The sequence below is a fragment of the Myotis davidii genome, unplaced genomic scaffold, assembly GCF_000327345.1.
Source record: "Myotis davidii unplaced genomic scaffold, ASM32734v1 scaffold77, whole genome shotgun sequence".
Lineage (NCBI taxonomy): Eukaryota > Metazoa > Chordata > Mammalia > Chiroptera > Vespertilionidae > Myotis > Myotis davidii.
The window spans coordinates 5,834,837-5,847,636 of record NW_006289713.1 but is presented as its reverse complement, the minus strand read 5'-3'; the positions used below and the strand labels follow the sequence as shown (position 1 = coordinate 5,847,636).

The window sequence follows — 12,800 nt, the reverse complement described above, 5'->3', positions numbered from 1 at the left end:
ACTCTTTCCTGTTCAGAGGTTTGAAACGGTTCCATTGGTTCTTTTAATAATGCAAAATCATAATATGTCTGTTTGTCCAACTATCACACTACTTTGAGGCTTCTATACGTCCCCATAAAATAAGCAAAAAGGGAAGCTTGGCAAAGGCTGTGGGGGAGACGGCACAGGTGGGAGTGCCTGGTCTCCGCTTCCAGGCTGCATCAGGCCTATTCTCCAGAGCCTGAGGGTCCACGGGGCACTTAGAGTGTGCCAGGCTCCCTCCAAGGTTACAGCCACTGTCTCACTTGATGCCACAGACACAGCACCCACTGCACTTTCACCCGTTACACGCGGACATTGAGCCTCAGAGAGGGGAAGTAACATGGCCAAGGTCAAACGACTACTCTAAAGTGGTGGACCTGGGATTCGAACCTCCCCCCTGAAGCCTGTAGCCATTGGGCAGTGCTCCTGCTCCGAATGGCCTGGATTCCAGAACATTCCAGAGAGCTCCTCAGCGTGGGGGGTGGGGTCTTCCCGCGCAGTCTCGTCCTCTTGGTTCCTGCAGTGATGACTATTTCTGCATTTCTCTCCTAGCCCAAGTTGTCAGGTGTGACACCAAGATGAAGGACAAGTGCAAGGGATCCACATGCAACAGGTGAGACCTGGGCGGGATCCCTCTCTCACTGCCCCCTGCAGCCCCTGCTGCTGGCTACGGGTCACGTCATGATCAGCCAGTGGGTGGCCACCCAAACCAAGCTGGATAGAAACTCACAAAACAATGGTATTCTCTACTTTTAGCAACAACGGTGTGCTCCCAGGGTTGAGTGGGGAGGTAACTCAGCTTGCTCTGTGTCGTAAATTCAGGTCCCTGTGAATGCCAGCCTTTATTAAGGTAAGAGTGTGGCACACAAAGATGACCGGTTTCTGTGCGCCGAGACCAGAGTTCCTCAGCCGTGGCCCTACTGACCTTCAGGGCCGGATACTGCTCTGTGTGGGGCCCTGTGCAGTGGAGGAGGCTGGGCAGCACCCCTGGCCTCCGCCCACTGGAAGTCAGCACCTCTTTACTTGTGATCCCCAAAAATGTCTCCAGAAATTGCCAACATCCCCCGAGGACAAGAGCACCCCTAATGGATAACCTTTGACCTAGACCAGTGGTTCTCAACCTTCTGGCCCTTTAAATACAGTTCCTCCTGTTGTGACCCAACCAGAAAATTATTTTCGTTGCTACTTCATAACTGTAATGTTGCTACTGTTATGAATCATAATGTAAATATCTGATATGCAGGATGGTCTTAGGCGACCGCTGTGAAAGGGTCATTCGACCGCCAAAGGGGTCGCGACCCACAGGTTGAGAACCGCTGACCTAGACGGTTGTCCCAAGCTCTGGGTCTCCTCCAGCCAGGACATACATTCCAGATGTGTTTCATCCCTTGTCGGGAGGATGTGTTCAAAGTACAGATGCTCGGCCTTATTGTCTCAAAAGGCATTTGCAAGCTGCAGAAATGCCAGACCTGTACATGGCTCATGTGCTGCAGACGTGACAATCTTGACCAACGTTTTTGTGTAACTGGGGACTCCATCACACCTCTGTGTGAGGGGGTCACACGGTGGCCCAGAGTCCTGTGCACGGAGGATCACGGCTGGGGTGGTGTCAGGATGTGTGGGCTGGCAGCTCCTTGGCCATCGGTGGCTCCCGCAGGCCTGCTGCTGAGGCCCCGCTGGAGGAAGAGCTGCCAGTGTGGCCCCGGGTAGTGGAATGCATCCATCTGGGGGATGGAGTCATCAGGTACCGTCCACTCGGATGCTGAAGGATGTCTCCCAAGAAGAAGGAGTTTGGTTTTGGCAGTGCCGCGGGGCTGCACTTTCTGGCAGCGAACGGCCAACAGGTGCAGCGGCCTCACTCAGAACCTCAGGTTCACGGCTGGAAAACCACGTCCTCGGTAGAGGCGTCCTTCCTCGGATTCCTCTGGATGCTGGCACTCATTCACCTAAAGCCGAATCGCGTCATGTAACGCGCACGCTGAGAAGAGAAGGCGTGGGTTCCGTTTGATGCCGCAGGGACTGGGACGTGGGTGCGCTAGAGCGCGTGGCTCCGCCTTGGGCAGGCGTGTCAGGAAACAGGCTTTAGCAACCCTAGATGAGGCCGTTCAGGAGGCTCAGACCTCATGCCTGGAGCAGCTGGTGCAGGCCAGCAAGTACTGCAGAAGCCAGCAGTCCATGTGTTGGTGAGACGAGCAAGATGTGGCAATGGTGGTGGTGCAACTGTCCCCTGCAGTGTCAGGGACATTTGCACATCTCCCTGTGTGCTGGGCGACTCGGAGAAAGCACACAGCGTCGGCGAGGGGTATCCACACCCATACTCGTGGCTCTAGGATGTTAGGAACGCTCTTGATTGTCCCATTGTGATGATGAGACTTCTGTCCTGCAAGCTCATAATGACAGCATCACGCCCGCGTGCTCAATGGGGAAAAATGCCAAGGTTTAAAAAGTATCCCTTGTGAGGTAGCATCGAAAGAGTCCCCGATGGGAGCCTCCCCGGGCAGGGAGAGGCAAGGTTCCGTCCACACCACGACTCTTGGAGCCCTCCAGTCAAGAAGCATAGCTCACCCCCACCTGTGCACACCAGTGTCCCAGTGTCCTAGTGTCTGGCCGAGAAGCCGTCCCACCATCATTGCAAGTAACTCAGGAGAACAACCACAATAACAAAGTATAAAGAAAAAAACAGTGTCCAGAACCTCCCAGGGCTGGCAGCAGCTCGATGTAGTTCCAGCCTTCTCGCAGGCACTGACGCGCTCATGCTGCTTAGGAGATCTCGTGTGTTACTGCTTTCACGTGAGTTCCCAAAGTCAGTGCGTTCTCTAGGGCAGTGGTTCTCACCCGTGGCTGCACATTAGAATCACCTGGGAATCTTTTAAAAATCCTGATTTCTGGGCCCCATCCTCCGGAAATTCTGTTTCTTTGTTACTAATGTTGTGGCCCCACCCCATAACAAAGAAACAGAATTTCCGGAGGATGAGGCCCAGAAATCAGGATTTTAAAAAGATTCCCAGGCGATTCCAATGTGCAGCCAAGGTTGAGAACCACTGCTAGTCACATCTCTGCCTTAAACACAAATGTTAATGAAGCACCTGAAACCACCTGAAAGCAGTCGTTGAGAAGGTCAAACCGAATCTGTAATTGTGTTCACGTGACTATCAACCTCAGCTTGGGCGGCCCGGGACTTGCCAGAAAACAGTGGATCCCACATCACCGGCGCGTTTCTGCGTGTGGTGATAGCGCTGCCGAAGAAAACAGGGATAACCGCACGGCGATGCGGAGTCGTGTTCACCCGTGGAAATCGCTTCCTTTCTCCCGTCAGGTACCAGTGCCCAGCAGGCTGCCTGAGCAACAAGGCGAAGGTCTTCGGAACGCTCTTTTATGAAAGTGTAAGTGGCCAGTTTTTCTTTAAATGGCTTCCTGCCGTGTGTTTTTAAAGAAGGTTGGTGGTTTTCAGGGGAAAAGGTTTCCCTTCCCCGCCTTTGTCCGACCTTCGTTCGCAGAGATGACCTGTGAGTATCTGTGGGCTCACAAACTGGTGTAGCCGCTTTGGGGTACTGGGGCCAACCCTCGGGAAGCCCCGTGTCCGTGTTGACGCCCCGTTAACATGGCGTTAACATGCTCCACTGCGGGGGGAGAAGGGCTGTTTGTTGCTGTTCTGACTGTGTCAAGCCCCTTGGATGGGCTTTTAAAGATAAGCAGCCAGGGACAAAGACGCACGTGTTCTGGAGAGAGGCAGGGGTTGGAGGTGGGTGAGCTTCGGCCCGACTGTTTGGCTTCTTGTGGGTTGAAGACAAGCATCTTGGGGACGGCCGACCAGGATCACTTCCGGGCACTCACGGTCTTCCCTCCGCAGTCGTCCAGCATATGCCGGGCCGCCATTCACTACGGGATCCTGGACAACAAAGGAGGCCTGGTGGACATCACCAGGAACGGGCGGGTCCCCTTTTTCGTCAAGTCTGAGAGAAATGGCATGGAGTCTTTGAGGTAACTATTCTGTGAGCGGGGTTCCTGACACCGTTTTCTGGTTGTAAAAGTTTTGTTGAGAGATGACCTTAGCCCCTGACTCGGAACTCGCCCATAGGCAGCTCAGCACATTTTCACTCCGGCAGTGGGTGCCCCCTCTCTCTCCCCCTCTCGTTTGGTTGGGTTTCGGCTTCTGCTTTGCCTTTCTTCCTTGTCCCCAAGAACCATCAGGCACGTTATCTCTAACAGTTGATGGTATCTTTGCGTTTATAGGCTAATCCTGGATTAGCACTTTTTCTTCCCAAGAATGAGGCTTTTCATTTTGTAAACATACTTACTTTTTTTCCCCATGATAATGTTTCTCACATAAGGTATGTGGCTGGTGGATGGCCAGACAGTCCTTGACTATTCTGACTTTTGGGGGCTCGGCGAGGAGGCCACGTGTTGACCTCTATGGAACAAGAGGCTAGAGCAGGGGTGGGCAAACTTTTTGACTCGACGGCCACAATGGGTTCTTAAACTGGACCGGAGGGCCGGAACAAAAGCATGGATGGAGTGTTTGTGTGAACTAATATAAATTCAAAGTAAACATCATTACATAAAAGGGTACGGTCTTTTTTTTCAATAGTTTTATTCATTTCAAATGGACCGGATCCGGCCTGCGGGCCGTAGTTTGCCCACAGCTGTTCTAGATCCTGCCCTAGGTGTTCTCAGGGCCTTCAGGCTGGTGGGCGACAAGTAGGGAAATGAAACATTGAAGCTGTAAATAAAATAAACGTGGGAGCAAGTGTCCAAGCCATTCTGTTTGCACTTACCGAATGTTTCCTTCTATAGCAAATACAAGGCATCCAGCTCATTCACGGTGTTGAAAGTGAAAGGTAAGCTGGTGGCTTTTTTTTTTTAATGTGACCATAATACATGGGTTATCTTGGGTTTCCCTGGAAATGCCATTCCCCCCCGTTATGGATTTAATGTCTATCCTGCCTGCTACTAATGCTGTTCTCAGGAATCGGTCCTCTAACTAATTCCCAAACATGTCTGAACTTGGCATTGGCCCCAGAGAGCCAAATCAACAGCACAGGCTTGGCATTTGGCTGAATGTCACAGAGACACCAACACCTGGGTCTGGAGTAGCTAATAGGTGGCATAGGGAGGATCAGTTTCTACTGCTTGATAGTGACTACCTATTCCTAGAGCATTGTGTTGAGATGGATGCTAGGGCCTCATTCTGGGCTCAGCAGAAAACAGAGCTTGATAGATTAGTAATGTCTGCCATGGACAAGAGAGGGAAACGTGGGGTATGTTCATTTGGTTGGATGGGATGCATCCATGGGAGAGCATGCTTTTTAGTCACGACCTCCTTCAGACCAAATCCTGCTGTTTATGGAAATAAAGTTTTATTGGCACACAGCCATGCCCATTCATTTATGCATCGTCTATGTGTGGTTTCTTTGCAGCATAGATCATAGGGCCCACCAAGCTGGAAATATTTACTCTCTGGTCTTTTAAGCAAGAGTTTACCCAGCTCTGGACTAGATGGGGACATGCTGTCAGACACAGCAGGTGGTCAGTATTAGAACCACTTTCTTACATCTGTTGTTTAAACATGTGACTTCGCAGAAAAGAGTCCCTGGCCTCCTTTGAAACAGCTCTAGGCCCAGGAATTGGAAACCTGGATTCCCATCCATGTCCTGCGAGGTCTCAGCTTTTCTGAGCCCCCGTTTCCTCTTCTAATTACAATAATACCTGCCACGGGGATCCAACACGATGAAGTAGGGGAAAGGTTTCAAAATCGAAAAGCACTCTGCAAACGAGAAGGATAGTCGATCCACGAAGAAGCTATTGCGGTGGTAGCATCCCAGGCCAGTAAACACGTTCAGGCATGGGCTTGTCTCATCCCTTGAGTGGTTTTGGGTGGAGTGCCAGGAGCGCTGGGGCTTGGCACCTGTTCTCACCCAGCTCTATTGGAGGGCCCAGTGAACCCCTAGGACCCAGGTGTCATTCCAAAGGCGGGTGACCCGAGGCCCAGGCTAGCTCTTGACCTGACCCTCTCCTGATGGCTCCTGTTCACAGTGCAAGATCTGGACTGCTACACCACCGTCGCTCAGCTCTGCCCATTTGAGAAGCCAGGGACCCACTGCCCAAGGTAAGGCCCACTGCCATCTGGGTTTGCAAACATGGGGCCTGAGAGACGGTGCCGTGCTGGGTTGGGGGTCATCTCCTGGCAGCGAAGTACAGTGGAGATCCGGACATGGCCCTTGAATGCGTATGCCCAGGAAAGCAGTCCCTTTGTGTTCAAAGCCAAGGGCCACTCGACCTTCCCTGGCACCGCTGGTTCTCAACCCTGGTGGCACATTGGAATCGTCTGAGAGGCATTTGACGCACAGATTCCTGGGGACCCTACCCTGACCACTGAGAGCTGGATCTCTGGGATGGCCCAGCTGGGGACCAGCCTCGTTAGACGCTACTGGCTGAGCTCAGTGGGCAGCTGGTCCCGGACTCAGTTCTGGGAGCTTAGCTGTCCGTTTGCTGCTCCTCCCCTCACTGGTCGGAGTGCTCACACATGTAGAAATGACTTCATTCGCCTCATGGCTCCTCCCAAGCCCCTCAGGCCGACCTGGAGATTTGTCACTGTGACCTCGTAGATCAGTCTAGAACTCTGTAGGCTGCATGCTGCTGGTCCATTTCAATCGGCTCGTTGATTCTTCTGCCCGAGCTGTGACATTTTCTATGCCTCAATTTAGAAACAGTTTATGAAAACCCAGTTTTGGGGGTATGATTGGCACACAATAAAACTCACCCATTATAAGTTTACAATTCAACGGGTTTTGATTAATGCACATTCGTGCAGCCCTGGCCACAATCGAGACAGAAAGTTCCCTGTGGTCAGGCCCTCCCCTCCCTCTCCCCTTCCCCCCATCCCCACAAACCACCATCTCCTTCTGTCACCCTGATTTTGCCTTTTGTGGGATTTCTGTAAGTGGAGCGCCACAGCGTGCAGACCTTGTGTCGGGCCCTCGCTCTCTGCATGCTCCCGGGAGCCGTTCGTGTTGTTGAGCGTGTCCGGTTTGTTCCTTCATTTCGCCGACGGTGTTCCGTTCTGCGGATGTGCCACAGTGTGTTTAAGGACCAGGTTTACACGCATCTTCCAAACCTTAAGTGGCTGATTTTGGAGGAGGATGCATCATAACGTAAAATAAAGAGTGTCCTCGTAGCATTTGTGTCTGAAGTGCCCACGAGGTCCTCTCAGACGCTGGTGATGTAGCATCCGGTGAACCCTTATCCTGGGCCTGGAAGCTGGTGGGCTCTCCCAGGGAAAGACTGACCTGAAAACTGACAGGTGGACACCCCTGAGGTGTGACCAGAGTCCAGCCCACGGAGGGAGTGGGCGAGGGACAGGAGGCTGGAGACTGGACAGGGGGCCCTGACTCCTCCCTTTTGCTACTTGCCTTCCTGGGGAGGCTCTCTCCCTTAGCTGGTGGCTCCTACCACCACCCTCACCACCACCCTCACCACCGCCATCACCGCCGCCATTCTGACTCTCCTCCCACCAAATGCTCAAGTGGGGATAGCAACCTCTTAGTAGATTTCCCCAAATATTAAAGAGAAGCGGAAGGAAATGATCTCAACCAAATAAAACACAAAAAGACAAACTTGACATAGGACATGTATGCAAACAGTCGGCTTTGGCCTGCCACTCCAGAAGATCTAGGAAAGAACGTTCTTACCTGACTTCTGGTTTCCTTTTCGAAATCCCTCACACACACCCACCCCCTCTTTCTCTCTGCCACCCCTGTGCCCTCCTGCGCCCTCCAGGCCCTCACTCCTGCCTGGCTGCTCTCCCTCCCGCCATCCTGCTGTCCTGGGGCCAGGTGGCTTCTGGGCCACATGTGGATTTCCCCTCCCTGGGCCCCGCTGAGGTGCCCCGTTCCAGATCAAGACAAAAGGCCTTTTCTTAAGCGAAGTTCCTGCCTTTGGCTGGGCGCACCCATCCCCAGTTCCAGGCAGTGTCTCATCCTCTATCCCCTGCACTGAGGGCGGGGATGTGGTGGCTGACATGGTGGTGACCTGACGCCTTTCCGCCTCAGGTTATCGGCACCCCCTCCCGGGAATCGTCTGTGACTCATGGAGGTGAGGGCCCTCCACCCTTTCCTCCCCCACACGGGGAAGTGACCTTTAAAAAGTCTATTGATTATAATCTCCATAATGTGCCCACAGTGTGAACTAGCCAACACCCAAGAGTGGGAGGGACCACCTTTTACAGTCCCCTCTCCCCTCCCTTAGATATGTATCCCCTCTCACCCTGTTGTCTGTGAGTGCCTTTTTGTTTGGGGTTTTTAAATTCTGTATGAACTATTTAAGAAGAGGAAACATATCTTTACCACTGCTAGAGTGGGAGGAGTATATATTTTTCTCTTTCTTCTTTTTTAATCCTCATCTGAGGATAAGTTTATGGACTTTAGAGACAGAAAGAGAGACATCGATGTGAGAGAGAAACATCAATTGGCTGCCTCCCGTGCACACCCCGAAACCTAGGCATGTGTCCTGACCAGGGGTTGAACCCAACACCTTTTGATATATAGGATGATGCTCTAATCAACGGACCCACCGGCCAGGGCTTTTATTTTTTTTAAAAAGAATAAACAGGATGATAGTTTCCTGCCATCGAAGAACTTACATCTTGAAATTCAAAGGAAGAGGGCCAGCTGCTTCTCAAGAAGTTTTGTTTCCCGCTGACCATGACCATCACACAAATGCTCCTTGTTTTCCAGGGTTCGTTGTCCGGCGCACTGCAAAGACGAGCCGTCCTATTGGGCTCCGGTGTTTGGCACCAACATCTACGCAGACGTGAGTACGCTGGCATTTCAGTGACCACCTCTCAGAGCCTATTAAGCCCTCAGAAACCACATTCCAAGGTCTGGATACCAGAAACCCGAGATCTCATTCCTGGGCCTCCAGCTAAATTTAGACCAGTCATTTCTGCAACCATTGCCCTAGTTTCCCACTTACAGAGCTATTTGTACGGCTACCTCTGGATGCGCCTGAATACAGATGCAGGGGTGCCTCATCAGACGCAAACGTTTTCATAATTTAGTAAAAGGAATCCTGCCTTCCCCCACTGATATGCATGTTTAACCCGAAAGCTTTCATGTGTCACATACTTCCCTTCCCAGATATTTAGTGACCTTTCCAGCTCTCCTGATGCATTTAGAGATACCGGTCCACTCTGGTCACTGCGTTTCTTATAGGCTGGGTATACCCTGAGCTATGAGCACACAGAGGAAGATACGAATTTTCTTCTCATTAATAACCACCGATGGTATTGGAGCCTGTTCTTCCACATTTCCCTCCTAACGTTAGCAAGGAAGCTTCAGCCTGATTTTCCTTAAGTAAGCCCTTCAGGACATAGTCTGCTCCCTCCAGCTGCCCAGGGTTTAGGGACATGGTGACCCAGCAGCTGTGAGTATGGTCGCCGCTCTGCCCAGCAGCCTGCGTGATCTCGCCAAGTCATGCACCTCAGTGTGAAACGAGCCAGCTGCGGCTTTCCAGTCCAGGGCATCCTCTAGTTCTGGATTCCCATGGTTAGAGTAGCACCACTCATCCCCAGCGAGCGTTTTCCCTCCACTGTTTCTCACCTGCACTGGCGTGGCTCTCTCTCACACGCCATCGTCGTCTTTGCCTTCATCCGCCTTCATTTGTTCTGGATCCCTGTGCAGGCGAGGACACTGAGTTCTACGAGGTCAAAGCCGCCTAATGGCCAACATTTTTCCTATCTTTTTTTCTTTCCTCTTTAAATGAGTCATTGTTTTTCCTCAAAAACTGCTTGGCCAAAACTGAGTTCTAAAAGTTTAATAAAGGAGTAAAATTACCCCCCCCCCCCCACACACACACACTGATACTAAAAGTCTGAACCAAAGTCTGCTTTTAAAAGGCAGAGACTTTGACTTTTAAATGACTTAAAGTGATTCCAGCGAAATACAAAGAAGCAAACGAATGAAGCAGGAGTGGCAATATTTCTATCCTATAAAGTAGAATCGAAGGTTAAGCATACTGAATGGGACAACACAATTCATTATGCAATGACACAAAAAGTATCATCTCTATAAGGAGATGAAAACGAAGTCTACATGCAGCAAACAGTACAGCAGCTAACCGTCTAGAACACAAGCCCTTCCCCAAAGGCAAGACGTACAAGAGCTTGATACAAATAACAGAAAGCTGCCTTTCCCTGTGTCAGGGCCTTTAAAAACACCGCCTGCAGGTTTTGTTATCTCCATCTGACAGAGCAGGAAAGTAAGGCCAGAATAACCTGTCCCATCACCTGCCCAAAGTACACAAGCTGGTCCCTGGCGAGGTGAGATGCCATGAGGTGTGTCTTGCCTTCGGCTCTCTTCCTTCCATCCCGTTGTGCCTGGATGTACCTGCACTCGTGGGGGCACTGATGTTAGCAGGCCTGAGGCGGAAACCTGTGTGAAGGCTTGAGTTTTGAGTTTTGGGAACCACCGTGCTCATGGGCAGAGCTTGGCCCACAACAAGTGTTCAATTAACGTTTGTTGAAGAATGAACTCAGTGAAGATGCCACAGTGGTCAATACCAGCTCTTCGGACAGCAAGAGAAGGAAGGAGGAGAGGGAGAAAGAACAAGAGAGGAGGAGGCCGGGGGGCAGGGGGAGGAGGGAGGAAGGAAGCTACCTCCGTCCCAGAGGCTCTTTTCTGGCCTTGGTTTCTAGGTCACTCACTCTGTATTCTGGGAAATGGTGATGTCTTTTGGAAAGTGTCTGTTTAGCTAAGAGATTTATTTTGGGAGCGTTGTCTCCAGATCTTCGAAGGGCCTCACAGGGCTGCAGTCCCTGCCTGCTCACCCAGTGTACTTGGCAGACCCCTCGCTTTGTGGTGAGCTGCAGGCAGGAGAGGCATCAGGGTGTAGCCCGAAGCACAAGGTCTGGGTCAGAAGACCAGAGTTCAAGCCCCACCTGTGGCATTTACTAGTTGGGGGGGCGGGGAGCCCCCCCTGCCCCCCCTCACACTGAACCTCAATATTATCTGTCCTCCCTGTCTCCCTTGGTGGTTGGATTCGTTCTTATGCATCAGAATCCCCGGAGGGCTGTTCCAACAGACTTCCGGGCCCCACCCCAGCAGTCCTGACTCAGTGGGTCTAGGGTAGAGCCAGAGCCCCCAGCGATGCTCACACACTGGTCCGGGACTGCACTCCGAGGACCACCAGGTGAGAGATGACCGTCCCTTGAGAATTTTCAGTAGTAGCGTGACTGTGATGATTAGGGTGGTGGTCTTTGTCTGGTTACCAAACATCTGCTGAGCACTGACTGTGTGCAAGCCTGCGTTCAGCCGCAAGCCTGCGTTCAGCCATTGCTTCATCTGCACAATAGCCCGTTGATGAGGTGGCCCCTGGAGCAGAGGGTGCAGCTCGCTGGCTCTGGGTGGCGGTCGTGGCTCTGCTGTTGGCCACTTAACCTCCCCAAGCCCCAGTCTGCCCGACTGTCAAGAGGGACCGCTAAGAACACCTACGTTGCAGGGTTGTTGGGAGCTGACTGTATCAGTGCATGTGAAACACTTGGAGCAGGGCCTGCCTTGGGGATGCTCAAAACCGTAGCTGATCCCCCTTTACATTAGAAAATAGAGACGCTGGGGCTTAACAGTCGCCCAGGGCCACGCGGGCAAGTGGAGCGGCTCCAGCCTCACGGAGACAGATCTCGCTGAGGCCCATTGTCAATAAACAGTCAGATATTCGTGTGACGTGGGGCCCTGCGAGGAGGAAGGGGACAGCCTGTCCCTGTACGGTGAGAGGAGTGCTGTGGGGGGGGGGCGGGAGAAAAGGGAAGAACAATGTTTGCCCGGCCTGGGGGATGAAGATGTGTGTAGATAAGGGCGAGCACTGGGCCTATCGCGTGCGAAAGAGCAGCCGTGGGTGTGAGGTTTGCGTAGGCCTGGCCATGGCTTCGTGTTGCCTCTGGCATCCGGAAGTCCTCGAGCGGAGGAAAGGCCGGTCTCAGAGGGCACACAACCGGAGGGCACCGCCTCTTGGCAACAGTTAGTCATGTACAGCTCACCAGGCAGGGCCTGCAGGAGGGCCAATGCGGGCCAGCAGAGGTGTTGGTCCCCCTGGAAATAGCCCTAGGGCCCCAGTTCTGGTAACTTGGGTAGCAGGGTGAGCAATACCGGGAGAGAATAAAAATGCCAGTTCCGCTGCCAGTGAGAGCAGTAAGGGCGCCGTGCCCACTGACAAAGCTCGCCCGCCAGCGCAAACGCAGGGGAGTCCCAGCAAGTTCGTTTCCTTCTCATCTCCCTGCCGCTCTGAGATGGCTGTAAAGGCGTTGCTTCTGCAGCTTCGAGGGCACAGACCCTGTTGAGAACTGGGAAGTTGGGGGTCCTTTCTCTGGGCGTGGTGACAGGATGACAACTGTCCGGGTTGGCCTGGGACGGAGGGGCTTCCTGTGTGCAGCACTGGCCCCGGGAAGGTTCTTGCTGGCCCTACAGGCGCCCAGAGCTCTGCCTGCATCCCCAGGGCCTCATAGGCCCCTGCGGGCCACTTCGGGCTAAGGAACCTGCCCTCATTCGTTTATTCATTGAAGAAGATGAGTTGAGTTGGGGCAGGACTTAAGGAATTGGCCTTCAGTTAAACCAGGTAAATCAATCATGGGAAGCAAGAAGCAGACTGGGGATTGAGCCTGCAACCGAGGTACGTGCCATTGACCGGGAATCAAACCCGTGACCTTTTAGTCCGCAGGCTGATGCTCTAACCACTGAGCAACTGGCCAGGGCACTCTCCACCTTTCTCACAGCAAGCTAACCTAGGGGACC

At 52.6% G+C, this 12,800-nt stretch overlaps 1 protein-coding gene across 1 annotated transcript in view; it reads left to right on the top strand.

Annotated features, from left to right (window-relative positions):
* Nucleotides 1-12,800, top strand: part of CRISPLD2 (cysteine rich secretory protein LCCL domain containing 2) — a 64,503-nt gene that overhangs the window by 36,395 nt on the left and 15,308 nt on the right. The window contains exons 8-13 of the mRNA XM_006762235.2: nt 574-634; nt 3,338-3,404; nt 3,872-4,002; nt 4,816-4,859; nt 6,055-6,127; nt 8,754-8,829. Coding sequence (XP_006762298.1) covers nt 574-634; nt 3,338-3,404; nt 3,872-4,002; nt 4,816-4,859; nt 6,055-6,127; nt 8,754-8,829 — 452 coding nt within the window. The remainder of the gene's footprint in view (nt 1-573; nt 635-3,337; nt 3,405-3,871; nt 4,003-4,815; nt 4,860-6,054; nt 6,128-8,753; nt 8,830-12,800) is intronic.